Below are 21,068 nucleotides of genomic sequence, written 5' to 3'. Positions count from 1 at the left end.
TTATTATTCATGTTCATGATGGTATCAGGGCAAGTTATTAATGGTCCCACTTTCAGTACTGTTTGTACAGACAAACCTTTTTGGAGCTGACACACTGGTTTATTTCCTGGTTTATTTTTTGACCCACTTTTGGTGCTCTACTCGCCCTTCTACTCGGCAATAACTGGGAAAGCATCCCAGACCAACTAACAAAGCAGAAGGATGTGCGGAATGTCCAGTCTAAATCTACCATTAATGCACTATTACAGCACCAATGCCATGTTGCAGAATACATGCCTCATTTAAATAATAATAATAATAATAATAATAATAATAATAATAATAATAATAATCCAACCAGCTTGGAGGGACTGCAACTCTTTAAGGTCAAGACAAATTGGTGGGATAGGCTGATTGTCTCATGCTGGTGGCTCTTTTTCTTGTTGCTAATGGATGGAAGCAGAGTGCTCTTTCCCCCTTACTTCTTCAGTAGGCACTTGTGTTCTTTCTGGGTGAGTTTTCTACAGCTGCTGCTTCTTTGGCCAATGGATGAGCTACCATACAATTCTTTCTTCTCAGAATTTGCTCCAAGTTTACAGCATGTATGTAACTGGCCCGTAAGGGAGTGCTCTCTACTCTGACCGCAAACGGTGCCAGGGGAGAAAGAAAATAAAGTGTTGTTACTTTGACTTACCAGCAGAGACAGTGAAGCACCAGGATCGTGAGTAGTGGAGGGCAGGGTGAAGAGACAATAGTACAGACTAGAGCATGGCAATTCAATGTTAAAGCAGAAATGCGGAACCTGTGGCCCTCCAGGTGTTGTCAGACTCCTACTCCCATCAGCCCCAGCCAGCACAGCTAATAGTCAGGGATTATGGGAACTGAAGTCCAGGAACATTTGAAGGGCTGTAGGCTCCACCATCCTGGCTTTAAAGCAGGCACCCCCAAACTTCGGCCCTCCAGCTGTTTTGGGCTACAATTCCCATCTTCCATGACCACTGGTCCTGTTAGCTAGGGATCATGGGAGTTGTAGGCCAAAACATCTGGAGGGCTGCAGTTTGGGGATGCCTGGTGTGTGGAATGGGAAACTGAGCAAAGCCTGGCTCAAAGGAGTCTTTTCCAGCTCTCACCAAAAATGCCAGAGTATTCAACCATCATGTCTCCTATCCCTTCCCACCACACTCTCTGATTGTGCTAGCTGCCACACAAATATTTATACCCACTGTCCCCAGCTGCGACTTTCTTCTCTAAAAAGTTATAAGAGTTCAAACTTTCATGGAAACCTTGCTTCCTCTTTCTGTTGCAAAAAGCGGAAGTGCACATCACTGTGGTTAGGCAGAGATGTTCTGATCTGATGCATTTTCAAGCATCAATATCTCACTTTCCTTATAGTGACAAAGCTGATTCATCACCAGCCTTAGAAGGGATTTGCATTCTATGACTTCCAACCACTGCCCTTTCTCCACCCCACCCCACCCCAAGGGAGAGTCTCTCCATCACTCTTAAAATCCCAGCATGCACATGTGAAACTTGAGATCTTATCCGCAAAGCATATTGCTCATCTTTTATTTATTTAGGACCATCAGTGTGCATGGTTTTTCACAGAGAGGCCAAAGAGTCCCCTGGTACCTTAAAAGAACATGCAAATTTAATGGTGGCAGAAGTCACATAAGGGAAGGAGGAGCATGCAAACCTGAGGTTTGCTGCAGCTCATTTGCAGCTATTACAAACAGTATGAACCATTGTGATTGAACTGCAACATCATTTGCACTGAAAAATGAAGAATCGTGTGCATGTTTGGCATGCCTGGAAGAGGCTAGGCGAAAATGTATCCCAGATGCGCTAGTTTTCAATGCACAAGGGAGTTTTGTTTGCCTGGAAGGAACATACATCTGTGCCAACACCATCGGCCTGCTCCTCTCATATCCCACGTGGCTCTTCTCCCCAGGCACAGTGTAACAGATCCAGAAGGCATCTGGGAAGCACTGCAGAATCTTTGAAGAGGGAAAAGGATAGCACACGCTGCTCCACCCCTCTCCCAGCCCACTTAGTGTTTCTTCTCATAATAAGGATGGATCCATTGACAACAGGAAGCTCCCTGCCCTGAATTCTGAGTGAGCATGGTTAGGATTGTGCTGTAAAGACACTAAACATACGACCCTTTGCAGGCTGTGTGCAATTTTAGGGAAGAAGTGAGCCGTTCTGGACCAACTGTAGCCCTGCACTGCAAAACACAGAAGGGAAAACTTCCCCACAAGAAGCTGACATGATACAGATGTCAAGGGTGGTTTATAGCGCTGGCTGCAATGTAAAAGGTAATGGACATTTCAAGTATCAGCACAGGTTTTGCAGCAGCTGTGAGACAAAGAATAACTTGCTTCCTTCACCTCTCCGAGGAAGCTTGTGCTGTTGAGGAATTACTCTAAACCCAGTTATGCCGATGGGAGGGCCAGGGCATATTTTCCACCTGCATCACGAAGAAGGAAGCAAGCTCTGGAGTTTCTCTGGTATAAAACAGGATGTAGAGCCTTTTCTGTGGTCTTAGGCCTAGTTGAAAGACCACCCACAGGAGACAGCAAGCCCAGCTGTGTGGATTCTGGGATTCCTCGGAAACCATGTGGTATTGAGCAAACATCAACTTTTTGCAAATCAGAGGGTGTTCCCCTCCACTTTTTTTTTAAAAAAAGGAAGTTTTCAGCTCTTGTGGCTGCAAATATTTGTTGGAGTTGCACAAGCCAAAGGGGAGGCTGAAAAGGTTTGCCCACTCAATCGCTGGCTGGAGGCAGGACTTTGCCTCTCCCATCAGCAACACAACCGGAAGCATGCAAAGTGGCAGAAATGTGGATTACACCCGGCAAATTATGAAAGGCAATCCCACCTGCATCATTCATACCAATCCCAGAATTCAGTTTTTAGACTGCATGGGTGCAATATTTATTAGTTCACACAGCCCAGCCAACCCCCTTCCATTAACCCTCCCCACTCCAGGCACAGTCAAAAAAGACCAGGACACACAGCAGATGAGATGAACTAGTTTAATAGACACAGTGATTGACTGATGAGGACCAGCAGGGGGGAAAAACTTCACTTGTCCAAAACAGCAACAGTAAACACAATGTATTTCACACATACACATGGCAGCACCTGATACTTCAGAGTCTCTACTCAAGAGCAAATAAGGGATTAGCACCTGCCCATAAATTTGCCACACCAGTTCCAGTGCTCTTGCCTTTAGTGCTCAACACAGGTGGCCTCATACCGAGATACTTCTAGAACAGTGCATGCTTAAGTCACACAAATACACACAAATCATATAAATACTCAGCAGAGGCACAGAAAGCCCAGCCTCTTTCCTATGCCAAACGGAAGGCAGATGCTGCCCGCCCTTGGGAGATTCCTATTTTCCTAGGGAAGCCCATCCTAAAATACACAAGGGCTGCTGTGGATGGCTTTTACAAATGCTCGGTAGTAATCGGGGTGTGCAGGTTTCCCCACCCTGCTTCTTCTTTCCATCTAGTAATGTCAGGGTTACATAGGAGCTTCCTGGAGGTGAAAGACCCTCAGTTTCCTTGGAACAAAACAAGCCATTCAGAGTTGCAGGCAGGGTGAGTCAAAGTTTCCTTATAAACTAATCCTGCAGAACCAAGCACAGGTCGGCTCTGCAATGGGGCAGGCAAGCAAACTCCCTCCCCCCCTCGCCGGCCTGCTCTTGTCCAGGGAATGACAGTTCCAAAAACATCCAGTTGTAATGCCATGTGGGGGGTCACCTTTCCCAAAGAATCCTTTGCTTTCAGTCAGAGTTTCCTAGAGGATTACGCCAACACACAGAGGGGCGAGGCAGAGAAGAGGGGACAAAATGTAGCTGTACAAGTAGTAGAGCAAGAGCAATGAGAGGGGGAGGGAATAGCAGCGAATGCTCTGCTCAGAGGTCAAGCTAGGACATGTGGCAGGCACAGGTGGGGTGGGAGCTCTCTTGCTTGTCATGTGTGCTGCCTTTTAAGCAATTTTATGATGGCAATTTAACTGAGGGCATGGCAGAGCAAAAGTGCCAGTAAGAGAGGAGAATCTGCCCCCAGCAAATCGCTGGATAGGCATAAAGTTGGAATACAACTTTTGCACAGGGCAAATCTGGGACTTGTTGCAAGTAGTCCAGTGTGCTGCTCTAGAGGTCAGGAGAGATAAGTATGTGTGGTTGGACTGAGGAATAATGGCCCCTCTGGCAAGACAATTTGCCAGAAGAAGTTTATACAAGTTTCTAGTCCTGTGTGTTTTTGAACTGCACTTCACTTTCTGGTACCAAACTGTGCAGCTAACATGCTTGTTATTAACAGGCTGCAGATGGGTAGGATGTGCTCCTCCACGGTAGTCTCTGTGCAACTTGAAGGACACTGCCCCACCCCAGGACCTGCCAAGGTGATTGCGGGAGCAATATTTTCTTATGATTCTTATGTTTTTCCTATTATTCCCTTTCTCTTTTGAGTGAGGTTCTCATGAGAAAAGCAAGATACTGTCACACTAGCAGCTCGACTACACAACAGGAGAGCTATACAACTTCAGATTTAACACACACAGGCAAACACAAACACATGCAGGAGGGAGCCAAGGTTTACTGCCACACACCCGTCCAACTGGCCTCAAGAGGATCATTCATCAGATCTCCCATCACGGATGTTGTCAAATGAGAAAGGAAGGAACTTGAACCCGGCGCCCATGTAGAACTTGTTCTGAAATTCCACCCTAGTGAGAAACACAAAAAGGAACACAAGAAGCAAGCAACCATCAGCTCAATAGGCATGTTGAAGAATTGCAAGATTCAAAAGCGGCAGTGACCTTTTCCTTTCTATGGCATTCATGTTTTACTACTGCAATGTACCGTTTCATCACATATCCTAATTCCCTGTCCAAGTTTAAACCCTCAGCCCCTCCCCCCCCCGTTGCCGTTGCAGAAGGTTCAAATTGCAGCATTTCTGAATGGGTATCGGTGCAAGGACTCAGGCATGCAAGCGATAACAGCGCTCTATGCCCAAACGTAGGAATGGGGAACCTCAGGTCTGGTGGCTGAATACAGGCCCTTCTCTCCATCCCTCTGGACTCTCACTGGCTCCACACCTCTCTCAAGCACTTCTGGATACTGTGATGTGTCCTTAAAGTGTGACAATGCATACACATGGCAAGCGAGACATATTTCTTTTGAACCAGAGATGTCTGGAGCCCGTCTTCTTCCATCACCAACTTCAGGGTGCCATAGGGGAACACCGGAGAAAGGAACAGAGAGAGGCCTGCATTCTAGGATCGGTTTGTTTCTTTTGCTGTTTTGCCGTTTCCACTAATGAACTCAAAATGTAAAGGGAATGGTACTGGAAGGCTGCCCAATCATAAACAGGCACCAAACATGGAAAGAAAAACCCCATGATTCATTAAGAAAACAAACCCCGTGCTCTTCTCTTGGCGCTGTGGTGAGAAACATTTTCCATCCCCTTCATCTGCCAGATACAGAGAAAAACTGGAGTACGAGTTGATTTGCTGCTGCTGCTCCTTTAGGGTGGAATGTTTCAAGTGGAGGATTCTTTTTAAAGACTAACATCCATCTTACAAACCCAAATACACCAGAAAACACAAAGAAACTGCATTTAACTCAGGGGCAGAGCTAAGTGAGAAGGCATAATGGAACAAGCAAACTCTCGTACACCTTTGCAAGCAAATTCAACGCCTTCCCCCAAAAGGAAAAAGGCGCAGATGGAATTTGTCAGCTACCAATATGAACTGGCCTTCTCTCCCTTTGCAAAATCTCCAATTTCACGATTCGCCTGCCAAACCCACACGAGCAAAATCCCTGCACACAGAAGATTGGGCATTAGGGCAAAGGTTATGCTAGAGCTCTTCTTCCCGATACACCACCTTTCTACGTGCAGAGATTTGTGCATGTTACGGAGGAGCACTCGGTCACATGAGCTGCCCACCCATAGCCTGAAGCGATATATCCCAGACGCAAGCAAAATGCAGCCTCTGATCAGCTAAGAGGAAAAACCATTGCAGAGCGAAAGGGCAGAGGATTGCAACAGCCCACCACCACCACCTCTGCTCTCTTTGCCCCTGCCAGCATGCCCACGTCCCTCGGACGGCGACCAGCTCCCCCCTCACTGAGAATACCAGTTGCGCTGCCAGACCGCCAAGCATTCCCAGCATATCCAGGGTGTGCCAGCTGCACTTACAGACTGGAAACAGCTGCGCGCTCTGCTCCTCTTCACTTGTTTCACTAATTGGCAGGGACATGGGGCCAGTGGGAGGGAGGGGCGGCCATATTTCAAGCCCTTTTTAAAAGAAGTTAGCAAGTTTCAAGACTCATGTCTCTGGCAACAGGCATTGCGTGATCAAGAGGCAGGCAAGAAATTTGTGGTTCACATCCAAAGGGGTGGGGTGGGGGAGCTCCTTGGTCTCAGTTTCACTGTTCTCCAATGGACACGCAGCAATTCGGCCAAGGAACTTTATGAATTGCCAGCCGTCGGGTCCAGGGAACACAGTGTCTGGAAACATTACCTTCCACATGCCCCAAGTAGCGGCGTGGAAAGCAGTTGGCAGGGGCTCCCATTTGCAGGATTAGATGGTGGATGGAGAAATTGCAGGTGGTCAGCAACAAAAATGTCCCACTCCCCCCACCCCGGGCAAGAGGAGGAGATGGGTAGCACCAAGTCAAAAGATTGCAACCGAGTCAAAAGCCTTGCATGATTTCAAGAGAGGAGCTTGTGATAGTATCCTACTGCTAGACAAGAGCACACATACTTGGAGGTTCCCTTCCTTCTTTGAAGACTGCAGGAGCAGAGGAACAATTCCTCTCCCCTTCCGAGTTCAGCTCAGATTCTACTAAGGCCTGTATCAAATTAAGTGTATACACACAAAGACACACACAGTTCCACAGAACATCCTCCCTCAATGGAATGTTCCGCTCCTTCCAGCCATGGAATGTGTAGCTCCCCATTGGCACCTAATAACCTGAGTCCCCCCCCCCAAACCTCCTGGCCCAGCCATCTGGAGCTAAGGTGGTTCCTTGCTTTTAGCCAAAGATCTTGCCCTCTCCAACTGGAACAGGTCTCGCCTCCTGTGCATCGTGCAGCACCGGCCAACTGGATGGATAACTTTCGTTCTGTTTTCCTGGCCCCAGATATCTTTTTTGGAACTCAGTTCTCTAAGGCTGAAGGGTTCTACTGCATGCCAGTTATTAAGACGCAGAAAGGCAGAGAGAAGAGGACTGCATTGCCATCACTCTCTTTTCCATTCCATTAATTTTACGCCCAAGGTGTAGGGAAACTCCCATTCCAGCAGTGAATCCCTCCCCGGAGCACATCTCCAGCCTGCCCTCCATCTCAGCCCTCCTAAGGTCTCAAGTGGCAAGACAATGAACCCCAACATTCCTTTGGCTGCAAGCTAAATGTCAAAGGGGCCCTTTGTGCAGCTAAGGAGGTAGAGCGTGATCAGCCAATGGCATTGGCAGCGAGATACACACTTGCTTCCCACACAGCCACGGAGATAAGGAAGCCCCCCGCTTTGCAAAACTATTTGTTTTTCAGCCAAGGCAACCATCTGCTTGGAATGTACTGCTGCCTGAAAAGTTACGAGATAAACCCATCCCAGCAGGGAGTGGCTGGGCTGAGGAAGGAGAGATGGAAAGCATTTTTCCAGCAGGAAAGAAGATTCACTGTTCCTCCTCCCCAGCGAAGGCTAGCACACCCTCAGCTTTTGAATTCTAAGAGGAAGCAACAAGGCTCTGCGGTAAAGCAAATCGTTTGCATGCAGATGGTCCAAGGTGCAATCCCTGGCATCACCAAATCAGCCGGGTTCCAGGTTAACAGAGCTCGACAAGGGAACTTGGGAGGGTTGGTGCCAGTGAAAGAACTGGGTTGGATGAACCAATGGTCTGACTTGGTATAAAGACCATTTGCTGAGGCCAACAAAATCTGCCAAGTCTCCACTCTACCTTCCATATGTGTGCGTCATCACCTTGCAGATTCCACTGCTAAAGGGAAGAGATGCAGGAGCTGCAAGTTCCACATATTAGCACTGAATTTAGTCACCTCAGCAGTCAAACTCCCTAATTTATTCCCCCTTAAAGAACTTTGCCATCTGCCTTTTTTAAAAAAATGCACATGCACAACAAATCGAAAATAGCTCATAATAATTTTCTAATTGAGTCGTTACCCCCAATGGAAGTGAATTTTGCAATCTGGAAAGGTATTTATATTTGAGGAGCAGAAGGTTCATTGTTTTGCACCTCTAAATAACCTATGTGCAATTTTTCACCCTTTGCAAAAACCTTGCTGAGAATTGTTTGGCTGCAGCTCATCACCAGCTATCTAAATTATAATCAACTGATTCAATAGGAAACCTTTCCTCCTCCTCCCCCCCTCTCTCTCCAGCCACTTGCCCTGTATTGACAGAAAACAACACCTTGAAAGAACTCCAAACCCCAGTCTCTCTGGCTTTCTCCTCAAAGTTTTCAGTTAAGAGTCACTCAAATCAGCAGTGGGGATTCCTGTACACTCCCAGATATTGACAGCAACTCCTGCCCTACAGCAGAATGACTCAACCGCTCCTATCTCCAGACACAGCTGGCCCCTGCTGGAAGCTTATTTGTTTTGAACTTGGCACAGAGAAGAAAAGGCTGGGCCAGGACAGCAATCCCTGGCCCCTAGCACAAGATCAAGATAACGGCTGATGTCATGATTGCTTGGGGTGCAGTTGCTATTGTTCTGCTAAGATGGGCTTTCCTGACAAGGAACGGAGCCCAGTCAAACCAGCCACTGAAACTTAAGTAGGGTCATGAAAACAAACATCACAAGCTGGGCCTACCGAGGGCAGGAGTTAAAGCTGGGTTAGGAAAAACCAAGCTGGATTCTGGAGGAAGCCTACAGCTCTAAAATGTAAGAAAACTGCCACTGTGCATGGAAGTGTTGACACAACATTGTCATCATCATCATTCATCAACGGCATACAAACTTACTATATCTGTCCATTCATTTAAGGCTACACTATTCTGCTTCTACAGCAAAATGATCCTAGAGGCTGAAGCACCTTCTGCAAGAATTGGGATTTTTTAGTTTAGAAAAAGGGACAGGGTGGTACAAGTTTATGAAATCATGGTGTGTAGATAGTGAATATTCTTTTTATAATGTTGAGATATACCAGGCACCCATTAGTTGTACCTTCCAGAAACAAACTGAAGACATTTTTGTTCTGACAGGCTGAATGGCCATCTTCAGTTTTGTCTATTGTACTGTCCTTAAAACTATTCTAGCTGTTTGCATGTGTCTGCAAATGGATCTTAGTTCTGATCCAGCATGGAAGACTTTGCATGTCATCCTTTTTGCAAACTACAGAGGTTTTCTATGAGCAGCTCCTGGGATCCAAAGTGGTTTATGCAAGGGCCTTGCTTGTTAGCTGACCAAAAAGGGACTCCTTCAGATTTTGTTTGAGACCAGCCAGTTTCAACCCCAATTGAACCTACCTGCAGGTAAAGAACTCTCTCCCTCATTCATGCTTCGCACACTGGCCACTCTTTAAGATGATGATGTCAGCAGCTAACCCCAGCCTCAATCTATTCCATATGGACAAGATATTGAGCATTTGAGGACTTGCAGGTCTATCCTGCAAGTAGTTAAAATGCAGGAGGAGCACCCTCTTTGAACTTAATGCCTAGAAAAGCCCCAGAAAGTAAACTGATGATTGCCAAGGAAAGAGCACAATCAGAACAATAACCATGCATCTCAGAAAAATGGATGTTAGTTTCTCTAGACCTGAACAAATAAAGGTGTCCTCTCTCCAGCCTAAACCTGAGTTCATCTGGCCCAGCAATGTCTACTCTGACTGCCAGCCGCTCTCCCCGGGTTCAGACAGGAGCACTTCCCAGCCATGCTTCTTGAGATACTTTAAGTAGAGATGACAGAGATCAAACGTGATGTAAACTTTGTACCCACTGTGCTGTTTGTTTGTTTTGCAGTGCAGAGCTGTACCAGATGACACTTACCAGTGCAAGCGGAGGGCATGCAGGAAAGCAGAGAGGCCCTCCATGATCAGCAAGATGGCCACTGTCAGGGTGGAAAAGGCAGCAAACATGAAGAACAAGCCGAACCCACCAGCTAAGCTCCTTGCGCTGAGCCCCACGCGCATCACCATGGACCAGAGGACCTCAGAAAGCTCTGTAAGGAGAAAGACAGGAAGAATGATCACCGCTCAGCAAGGGCCACAGCTCAGGAGGAGAGGGGATTGCATGCCTTCTTTCACTCTAGCTGCTCATCTTTGGAGGGCAGTGCCCACTGCTCTGATAAGAGTGAGTTTTCGGAAGCTGGATGAGTTCCCAAAGTGAGCTGTGCCCCTAAATCACACCCCAGACCAATTTTCCATTTAAGAAAAAGCAAAGCCTCCTACTGCTTAGGGTCCAAATTCTGCACTCTGTGGGCATTTTGAACTCATTATCACAAGCTACCCAATGCTCCCCTTCAGAGATTTCAGAAGATTTCAATAAGAATTTGGGTGGGCAAAGAAAGATACTGGGCTCAGAGGAGACTGCTACACAGTCCTCTCTACATGACATGACCTGGAATGAAAGTACACAAAAGTCACTGGCTACTACCACAGGAAAAAGGGCTTGTGACACCTTCCCCCTATTCTCACAGCTCAGATTTCCCCTTCCTCATCCCTGGACTCGAAAAGCCAGCCATGGTGAAGCTACTCACGTGCATGTGCCAGGCTAAGTGCCCAGAGGCGAAGGTAGGACGCCGTGTTGGAGATGCACCCCAGGCAGTATTCGATGGTATGGATGGCCTGGTGAACAGCCGTGTCCCCAAAGTCAAACTGCAAAAGGAAGTAATAAAGCCAGTTCTGAGCAGTGGGCAGAGCGTGCAGCAATGACTAGACAGCTAGAAAGCAGGAACAGCAGCAGTAGCAGCAATAGCAACTAACTCTATTGCAAGGGCACTCAAAGCTCACAGCTAGAACGCTGGCCAGACTATTTCCCTCTCTGGTCACCAGGACTTGGGATGATCACTTGCCCAACACAACTCAAAACTGCAGGACACTCAGCGCCATTAAAATGTACAAGGGTTCAATGGCTTGTTCAGATCTAAGACTCAACTTGAATGTTTCTCAGCCCTGCCCTTCTTGGTGGCAAACTGAAAGGTAAGATTCAGTAGCTGGATCAAGCACAGGCAGCAGGAGTCACTCTATCCATGCGTCTATGGCAGAATCATTATTTGCCTGGCATTAATAGGCACTCAAGTGGCCTTGGAACCCAGAAGTGACGGACTGCAAGGGAACTGGACTAACGTTGGCATACAATCAGGCGAGGCTCACATTTCCATTACAAAACTGGGTGCAAGACAAGACCTTGCTTGCCTCTGCTGAGATTTGGTTAAGCCTGCTGTCCTCTCTTGCTTGCCACCCTGTCGTCATCCCCCACCCCACATCCCCAAATCTTCTTAGGAAATGCTGCTTAAGTCACTGTGGCGAAGGTTTTAATGACAACTAGGAGGAGGAGAAGTGACCAGAGAGAGATTAAGTGTTGCAAAATCAAAGTTGTGAAAAATCCCATCTTAGTATTTTGTCTGCCACATCTCAGAATCTCTGGAGTCTTCTAGCAATCAAACTGACTACACCCAGCTAAAGCTGCCAAGTTCCAAAACTGTTCCAAGATAAAGGTGAACTGAGCGCTCTCTCTCATTCCCCTACAGTATCCAGCACAGCAAACGTTTCAGGCTGAGGAAGGCAAGCTACTTGTTAACATTTAGGCCTCAAGCTTTGGAACCAAGAAACAAAAATTCTTAGCAAAAGCTGCCCTGATGAGAGTGCGCCAAGCAAGCTATGAAATTACTAGACTCCAGGGACACACATGCTCTGCATCAAAATGATCCAAATTTGCTTGGCCTCCTTTTGGCATAATCGAGTCTGTTGGGTTCCCATCCCCGTCTCCACTATATTATATAACTGATCCTGGTTTTGCTAGTCGTGCTGGGGGGAGGGGCAGGGCAGAATGAAAGAAATGGTAGCAAGCAAGGAATCCCCACCTGCAATAAGCAGGGCAGTTTATTCTGCCACATTCCATCACCCCCCCCCCCCCGGCTTCTGACATTTCTGTAGGCATTTGCCTATAAACCTTCAGACATACCATCACAGTGAAGAGGGCTAGGAATGTGTTAGGGGGCAGGGGGAGAAGAGTGAAAGCTGACTTTTTCAGGCGGCTGAATTCTGTGCCTAAAGCCTCATTCTGCACTCCCTCAGAACTGCAGGGTGCTGTGCCCTGACAAACTCCAATATGTATCTGAAGGGCAAGCAACAAAGCACAATGCTGTAAGAGCTGGCAGGTGATTGAAAGGATGGCTGCAGCAGCAGACGGATAAACCAACATTAAAATTATAAGCAGTATTCCAGTTCTTTCGATGCACTGCTTACTCTGTTAATTGTCGTACTTTTGCAGCCTGGCAACAGACCCCTCAGGACCGCGCCGCTCAGCATTTCCATGGTTATTGTACAAAGGCAATGGGGGCAATTCAAGCGTTGCTCTTTTCCTATGCAGAACCTTCTGGGCCCATCCTGCATTTCCCATCACTGCATTGATATCCATTATCAGAGCCTCTTATCAACTGACTGTGATGTGGAGGTTGCTGCATGTTCTCTTGGCAGAGGCACAAAGATAAAATGTCTATTTTTAACTTCTGCTATCGTTTGCTGCCAGGGAGGTGGCTCTCCACAAAAGCTAGATGAAGTGACAGGTCATTCATAAAGAAGTCAAAGCAAGGAACAAATATGCTGGAATCCCAATCCACCAACTCCCCCTTTTACTGGTGGATTGTGTCCAGACCTGTTGACTTTGAGTAGGTGGCTAGCGAACATTAACACCCCGCCTGAAGACTGGCGTCTGTCACTCCTAATCTGAATGTTTATCAACTGATTGGCTCAATTTGCACAGAACAATAAACCAATTTGGGGAGAACGCAGCTGGAGAGGCGATCGCCGCCATTTTGCACCTTCTCTGCACTGCTGTGAACGAAGCCACAGTTTGGCTCAGTGTGTCATCTGAACCCAGGCTCATGGTTTGTCTTCTCTAGAAAAACCACATGCTGTAAAACCAACAAACCTTGATTATAGCTTGTGGCTTGTCTAGAATGGCACGAACCACAAGTCCAGGCTCTGATGACACTCAGGCCAAACCGTGGCTTAGCCCACAGCATTGCAATAACAAGAGGATGGAAGCAGAAGCAATGTGACTGTGATCTCCTCTTCTGGAACCTGCACGCTCAAGTGTTTGTGCTAAGCCATGGTTCAGCTCAGCAGTGCATAGGTCAATGCCAGGTGGGGTGGGTTCCCCCCACCCCCAGCAACTGTAACAAAACTGACCTCAGTGTGTCTGCAGTCAGCTCTCTCAATAAGTTGTTGCATGAACAGCCCCAATGAGTGATCCTGTTGTAAAGTCTTGCCAGAATTTTCAGGAAACGGCCATGGGAGTAAACAAAAGACCCAGGAGAGCAGAGAAAGGCCCCAGGGATATTGGAAATTTGGCAATTAAGGGGCACGCTGGAGTTCAGGGGATGGAGGAAGTTAGCTTTTTTTAAAAAAGGTACAAACATGTCCACGCCCCGCCCCGTTCCAAAGGCCTCTACTACTTTGGGATTCTATTCTACAAATTATTGAGGGGCACAGGTTGTGCATGTAACAGTGACGTATATGCAACCCACACCACAAAGGTAAGACAGCAGGCCCCCATTAAGCACATGCAGCTGTTCAAACAAACATGTATTTTGTTTTTAAATGAATATGAAGCTGTTTTCTATGGAAATGGGTATTAATGACCCCTGATTACAAGAAGAAGGAGCCATCACAAAATGAGATGCTATGAAAAGATGAAGAAAGAATTTCAAGTCACATAATTCTACAAAATGGTTTATATTGATGGGAGCAATGATCTGGATAAAGACAGACAGAGAAACTGGCTACAGGCTTACCACCTCCTCCACGGCAGGCTTGAAAACACAAGGGAATATTTGGTTTGGTCATGATGCATCATTTGATAACACAAGAGCATATCCTCTTTCAGTGCAAAATCCTAAAATGCAACTGTGCTCAATCATTGCTGTTGCTGCATTCCACTTCATGTTTCATTGGTAACAACTGTGACTTCTCCCCAAGGGAGAAAAGGCCAAGACTGATTTGCAAAACCATCAGTTCTCAGTTTCAGCCCTGTCATCACAATTTGAGGGATATTAGTCTAGTTTACAGTGCTTGTTGTGTACCAGTTGGGAAAAACTCTGAAAGCTTGTAGTGTACCAAGCATTGTAGGGGTGTGTGTGTGTGTGTGTGTGTGTGTGTCAAAGCTCAAAGTTAAGAGCACATACTCCACATGCATTAAGGAACTGCATTTAATCCCTGGCATCTCCAAGGGATTCTCCAAAGGATCTCAGGAAGTAGAGATAGGAAAGACTTCCTAACACTCTGGAGAGACACTGTCAGTCAAAAGTAGACAGCACTAAGGCTAAGTGGAACAACAGTCTGATTCAAGATATGGCAGGCTCATACATTTGCACCAATGGCAATGCCTAATCTCTGAACTTAAAACTGCTTTCCAGCAAGAAACCCTGAGAATGCTCATTTTATATGAAGGCCAAAACCTCTGTTAGGACAGCAGCCCTCAGGACAGGCCAAGACCCATTACACTGCTCAACTGGCTTACATTTTGAACTGCCACATCACCAATTATAACCAGAGATCTTGTATGCTTGAGTTTATATTAATGTTTCAGGGGTCTAAGTGATCTCAGTAAGACTGCCTTGTACACAAAGGTAGTGTACAAGGATGCCCTCTTCAAACAGCGGATAACCACCCTGAGACATAGTGGTCTGCCTGGAAAAATCAGAAGACCTTCTCCCATGCAGACAAACAAACTGAATGGAAGATCCCTTGTTCAGTTCTCTTTGAAACAAGGGCAGCAGTGATGCGGCCTATTCAGAGATTTCCCATGGGGAAGTGAGGAGATTGTAACAGACCTTCAAATATGACCTGGAGTCTTTACTACCTGCCTTGAAAGGGAACCCCATCCACCACAAACTATTGAGAAGTTAAGACACAGCCTCAGCTTATTACAACCACCTTTTGAACGGGGCTGCCCACAGATTTTTCCAAGTGCCAGAACAAAGACACTACGGGAATTGTTTCCAAATGTCAAAATGAGCTTCCCTAGTTTTAAGAAAAACAGTTACTGGGGCAATATAGTTTCCAAGCTTTGGCTAGTTTGAGCAAATGTCTGTTGGGGTGCAGCAACAAGAGAGGGTAAAGGGATACAGGCCTGGTTTGATGTGGTAATATACGTAAGGAGAGTCATAAAAGGTCCACCCCTTCTTGTAACATCTCCCACATGAAGGTTTGTAGTACAAAGGAAGAACAGGAGGTCTTACCTCCTCCCCCTCCTCCGAATGGGTTGAGAGCTGGTCGTGCTGGATTATTTCTGCATCTTCTTCAGTTGGGCCATTGCCCACACGGATCCCACCAAAATTGAGTGTCCCCTAAAGCAGACAACAGAGGAGAAAAGAAGAGGAGACACACCATTGGTTCGTGTTTTAGTATGGAATTGGCATGCAGGGCCATTAGCAGAACTGGCCCTACCATATGAGAGAGAGAGAGAAAGAGAGAGAGACTTGCCTCAGGCAACAAATTATGGGTACCGATAACAGTAGTGGCACAGGAGACAGATCTGATCCGACCCACGGGGCACAACCCACTGAGAAGTTCTCATGTGCATGCCCCATTGAGTTAAACAAGAGTTGCATGAGAGCACTTCAGGCAACACAGTTTTTTGGGATTGAGAGACTGCTATTTAGATTTTCCACCTTGAGGCTAGCACAAAACACTGCATTGCCTGATCATAAGCACATGCCTCATTTTCTGCCGCTTTTGAGCACCAAGAACTGAGCAATTTGTTAAAAGTGTTTTGGCTACTAAAGCATGCTTTGGTCTGTTTTCCAGGGCTCCTCCTCCTTCGGAACAGCCTAAGCTTCTTCTGCTATGAATCCAAAGGCAGCAAAAGCTGGCGCAACAACATTGGTCTAAAGTAGAAAGACTGGGCCTCTCAAAATGGGAAACTAGGGGTTAGGGGCTGGAGGGGTAGGGAAAGAGCAGAGAGGAGAAGTGAGGGAAGGAGAGCCAGGAATCAAGAATCTCAAATGCTTTTTTTAAAAAAGGCTATACGTTTGCAACATCAGCAAGAAATCTCACAATATTCCCTAGAGAAAGATGCAATCAGTGGCCTATGAAATAAATAATCTGTTAGCAAGTGAAGAAATGGATGCAAAGCCTCCTGAACTCTGCTGCTGGGTATGGTTGACACTGTCTGGCTCTTCGACAACACAAGCAGGGAAGACCAGACCTGTCCTTACATGGTGAGGCCTGGCCTGGCCAAGCCACTCCATTTTGGGGCATACATTCAGCCATTTGAGACTCTCCAATATCTGCAGCCTTTATCAGATGCTAGGAAGGAATACATTAACTAGATCGTTCTTAAAGGCAACTTACTTTGATTAAGTCCATAAGGGATTCTTTGTAATGTAGATTAATCAGTATTTTTTTTTAAAAAAAAGAACAGATCTGCCTGTGTGTACACCCTTTGCTTTAAGAAATAGATTTGATATGTTCTATAAAAAAATTCGGCAAAAAGGAAACCCATACTGGTTCTAAGTCTAACAGGGCATAGTGTGGAATCTGCAGGCTACAGAGCACCTGATCACTAGAATCCCACGCCCTAGCGATATTCCCATCCCACTGGTTTCCGATTTCACAGATAGTTACTTGAAAGTGAAATGGGACACCCATACTCAGAGGCAGTATACCTCTGAATACTAGATGTTGAGAAGGTTATCAGCTTCAGGTTCAAGCATGCCAGCTCCAAGAGGCATCTGGAAAGAATGCTGGGCTGGATGGGCTTTCTGGTCCTAAGTTCTTCAACCCGCCTTCGTAGCCTTGAGGGTTAAAACCATTTCCCACATGAAAGCAAAAAATTATCAAGTTACCAGATTTTGCATGAGCAGCAAATTCCATGTTCTCGCAGCAAGTTCTCGTAGAACACACAACTTTTTTTGCCGGGTTAACTGCTAAATACCACGCCCAATTTCACAGCACTAATCACGTGCTTTGTTCCAAAAAACCTGGCATGCCATTCAACTGACTGCAGAAGACTTTGTGGAGTGCAACAGCATGCCGAAATGCAAATAGCTGTTTTGCTCCCCAGCAATTGTCGGTAGGCTACAACTGTCACAACGGCACAGAGAGTTGTGGGCGCAATTAAGAACAGCACTGAAGTGGGCAGCCAGCAACTCAGTGCACTGCCACAAGGATTCCCAAAGCAACCATTAGCTAGCAGGCAGCAAGAAACTGGTGAAGGCCAGAGAAGTGAACTCATAAGGGATGGCATTGCTGAGGAAACACCACCAATTATGGCACTCTGAAAACATGGGATGCAAATTAAAAACATACTCGAGAGACAAAAATCCTGGGGAGGACTGTGAAGGGAGGGGAGGAAAGCCACAGAAGTGGCAGCTATGCAAAAGCCAAGGGCCTTGGCATCTGGATAGAGGGGGCTTTCCCCCGCATACATACACTAGGGCGAATAATCTCTTTGTGCTGCAACCATGGTTTTCAAACTGTGTGCCCCAGGAACTCTGAGGTTCCTTAGACACTTAGCAGGAGTTCCACAATAACATTTATAATGACAAGGAAGCTGCCCATAAGGCAGCTTTGTCCATCTCTGCCAATTTCCCCTGCAGTGTGCATCCACAGAGGAGAGTTGGGCGCATCCCAAGACAAGCGCACAAACAACTCAAGTTTGTGAAGAACGGCGGCTGGTCCCAACAAACCTGGACAGCACTCCAAGGAAATGAGGGCAGCGCACCCTTGAGCACTGCCTAGAGTCCTCTGCCAAGCACAACTGCAGGAGACCTTTGGCACACACACACCAAAGTTTGAAACCCAACCACATTATATGGTTGTGTTGTGTCCCCTGAGTATGTGAGTGTAGGGTTTGGAAAGAATGAGATTTCTTGGAACGTATCTTCCCGAGGAAAGGGCTGCTGTGCCGTTCCTCCTCCTCGGGGCAGATACTTTCCAAGGCCCCTGGGCACCTCCCGTTCTCGCCATGTGCATCCTTTTGGCATCTTTTAATCCACTCACTGTTGCAGCCGCCGCTGCCTCTACTGCCTGCGGACTCTGGGCTGGGCTGACAGGGGGTTCCACGGGCTGCCCTTCCTGATAGCGAATGGAAGGAAAGAAAAGGGGAAAAGGAGGAGAAAAACAAAGAGAAAAGAAGGGAGACGAATGGAGGGGTCATGGGGAGATGAGATGGTCAGAGAAGGAAGAGGGAGCGTCTTTAACCGAGCTGCAATTTGAAGGGCTGTTGCATCTTTAACAGCTTGCCACAAGAACACCACAGCCGCCATGTCTCTGGGGAACCACAGCAGCAGGTTAGTGTCCTTAAAAGCTTAACGTCACCAGCTGCACGATGGGTTTTAGGACTAAACCATTCTGAATGTCTCTGCTGACGTGTTTAGGTTGCTCAAAGCACCAATTCGGCAACATCCAAGGAAGGCTATTTTCCTCCAGCAGAACCACACCAGTTCCGCACTCCCAAGTGGCTGCTTGAGCTCATGCTCCCTTGAGCAGCAACGTCTCACTCTTAACAGTGAACATTGAAACCAAATGGGAGATTCCATAGCCTCTTTTGCTAAATAGGGGCCGGCGGGTCAAAAGAAAGGGTTGGGGCACACATAAAGCAGCTCTGTGGATCCCAGCCATGGGTGGCAAATGCATGCATATGAACCAGGATTTCAGATGGATCCAGAAAGCGACCAGTGGTCATGAGAGATGCTGCCTGTTTGCTAAATTACAGCTGTGCCTCTGCCTGCAAGCGGGATTTAAACTGCAATCCTAAACCTGAAAGTAAGTCGCAATGATTCCAGTACGTTTGCATTCTAAGAAAGTATGCTTAGGACTGAAGTGCTAACAGAGCTTCATCTGGATGCAGATCTCCTTCGCAGAAATCCAGACTAAGCCTCTAGTATTTGAAAAAATAAGACCTACAAAGGAAAGAGGGAAAAACAGATTCACCCACCAAGTGCTTTCTTCGCAAGTACTGCTGGCGAAGGACCAGAGGTTTGGCAACCAGCATCCACGGCACACACAGCAATGCTACCACAACCAGGAAGCACTGGAGCCCTTTCTGTGGGGAAAAGCGATGAGGGAGTGACGTTATCACCAACAGGCAAGCACATCCAGTTCCCTAAGCCCTCCTGCCTGCGTGAAGAACCCTTTCAGATTCTTTCAGGAGAACGTGCCCACATTTCCCTGTTGCCACAGGGTCTATAAACTTGCTCTTAAATCAAAACTCATATTCTAAATAATTGCGTAAATGCTAGCAGATACAGATGTTTGTGCTCCTGCACAAACTTCACAACAAATGGAAGCTTCTGCATGTTTTGATGTGGTTTGCACAGGAATAGTTCTTGCTGAAATGCCAAGGTTGCAGGTTCGATCCCCATACGGGACAGCTGCATAGTTCTGCACAGAAGGGGGTTGGACTATATGATCCTCAGGATCCTTTCCAATTCTATGATTCTTGCCCCTCCCAGCTCAGCCGTAGATTCCCCCCACACTTAAAGCCAGAACAAGGCAGGCGCTGCTCTCTGCAAAACAGCTCTTGCCCTCACCAAACCACCTACCTGTCCCTTATAAAGCATCTTTTCTTTGGGATCATAGGAGAAGAGAAACATGTTGATGAAGTGGATGAGAAGACTTGGTGCATCCATGGAGTTCTTAGCATCGTAGGCTGTCCACTTATAGAAAATGAGGATGACCAGATAGCCAAACAGCGATGTCATGAAGATTATTTCAGGGATAAACCCAAGGTAGATGTTCAGAGGTTTCTTAAAGTAGCTAGAGGATATGAAAAGAAGGAATTTAAGATCCTGCCTTCAATCGATGGATACAAGAGATATGTCTCCAACCCTGGAGAGCTGCTGCCAGTTAGTGCAGACAGTACTGTGCTAGGCACACCAAAGGTCTGAGCTCAGTATAAGGCAGCTTTCTATGGTCCTGCCTCTTCTCAGCCTGTCTACTGACTACTAAACTAAAAGGAGCACACTCACATGTGATTGAGCAGACTGAGAGAGACGCCAAAGAGCATGTGGATGATGCCCAGAATGACAGACATCTTCATCTTGAAGGAGTTGAGGAAGGTCAGCTTGTTGGTGGCGATATTCCAGATCTAGTGCAAAGTTAAGACCCAAGGGTGTTTAGAACCAAGGAAGAGGACAAAAAATGAAAAAGCTAACTAAGTACACCCAGACTCATAATATCCTCAGTAACACCCAAAATAATCTGCTCTCCGTAGGAACATTCCTTTTACTTTGTAAAGCATCCTTGAGACCAAGCATGACGTGGTGTGTCTTTTATTTTTAAAAACGTTAACCGTGTGTTCATGGCTACAGGAACAACTTTAAGACAGTTTCTGTGAAAGGCTTTGAGTGTAAAGGATACTCCAAGGATCTAGGTAAATCTCCCTCCCCTGTGTGAACTTTGGTATCAACCTTACTGCCCACTAATACACCCTGATGTCAGACTACACAATTTGCACTTTAGGGGTGAGTAACTTGAAGGGCATTTCCATTCCACAGCAGTAGCATGCCACATTTGACTCTAGCGAATCTGCCTTTCATGCAGAAGGCCCCAGGTTCTCTCTAGGTAGGGCTAGGAGAAATTCCTGCCTGAAACCCAAGGGAGCTGCTGCCAGTTAGTGTAGGCAGTACTAAGATAGGCCGACCAATGGTCTGACTCTGCATGAGGCAGCTTCCTATGTACTTAATTTGTGAGGCAGAGCTGTTCTATAGAAAGAGGTACTAGAGTAATTCAGGACTGTAGCGCTTCAGTCTTTTTAAAAAATACTCTCCTACGTAAAGAGTTCCCTTCATAAACCAACATCAGAAGGGGAACGGTTCAGCACAGCCTCCTCCCTGGTTTACTAAGCTTACTGTATATGCAGGGAGTACTTTACACAGTGGCTTCCCAAA

At 46.7% G+C, this 21,068-nt stretch overlaps 1 protein-coding gene across 6 annotated transcripts in view; it reads right to left on the bottom strand.

Annotated features, from left to right (window-relative positions):
- Nucleotides 1–3,000: 3,000 nt before the first annotated feature.
- ATP6V0A1 (ATPase H+ transporting V0 subunit a1) overlaps nt 3,001–21,068 on the bottom strand; it is a 40,995-nt gene continuing 22,927 nt past the window's right edge. For 3 of the 6 annotated variants that reach the window (XM_035134444.2, XM_060281462.1, XM_035134443.2), the window contains exons 15-22: nt 20,148–20,266; nt 19,722–19,935; nt 19,115–19,222; nt 15,414–15,521; nt 13,968–13,985; nt 10,707–10,824; nt 9,998–10,169; nt 3,001–4,716 (exon numbers count right to left, since the gene is read on the bottom strand). In XM_035134444.2, coding sequence (XP_034990335.2) covers nt 4,623–4,716; nt 9,998–10,169; nt 10,707–10,824; nt 13,968–13,985; nt 15,414–15,521; nt 19,115–19,222; nt 19,722–19,935; nt 20,148–20,266 — 951 coding nt within the window. In that variant the 3' untranslated portion in view covers nt 3,001–4,622. Of the gene's footprint in view, nt 4,717–9,997; nt 10,170–10,706; nt 10,825–13,967; nt 13,986–15,413; nt 15,522–18,177; nt 18,253–19,114; nt 19,223–19,721; nt 19,936–20,147; nt 20,267–21,068 lie in introns of all 6 variants that reach the window. The other 3 variants (XM_060281461.1, XM_060281463.1, XM_060281464.1) reach the window with 2 other exon arrangements.

Source organism: Zootoca vivipara, chromosome 13 (genome assembly GCF_963506605.1).
Source record: "Zootoca vivipara chromosome 13, rZooViv1.1, whole genome shotgun sequence".
Lineage (NCBI taxonomy): Eukaryota > Metazoa > Chordata > Lepidosauria > Squamata > Lacertidae > Zootoca > Zootoca vivipara.
This window is presented reverse-complemented; position numbering and strand designations above follow the sequence as displayed.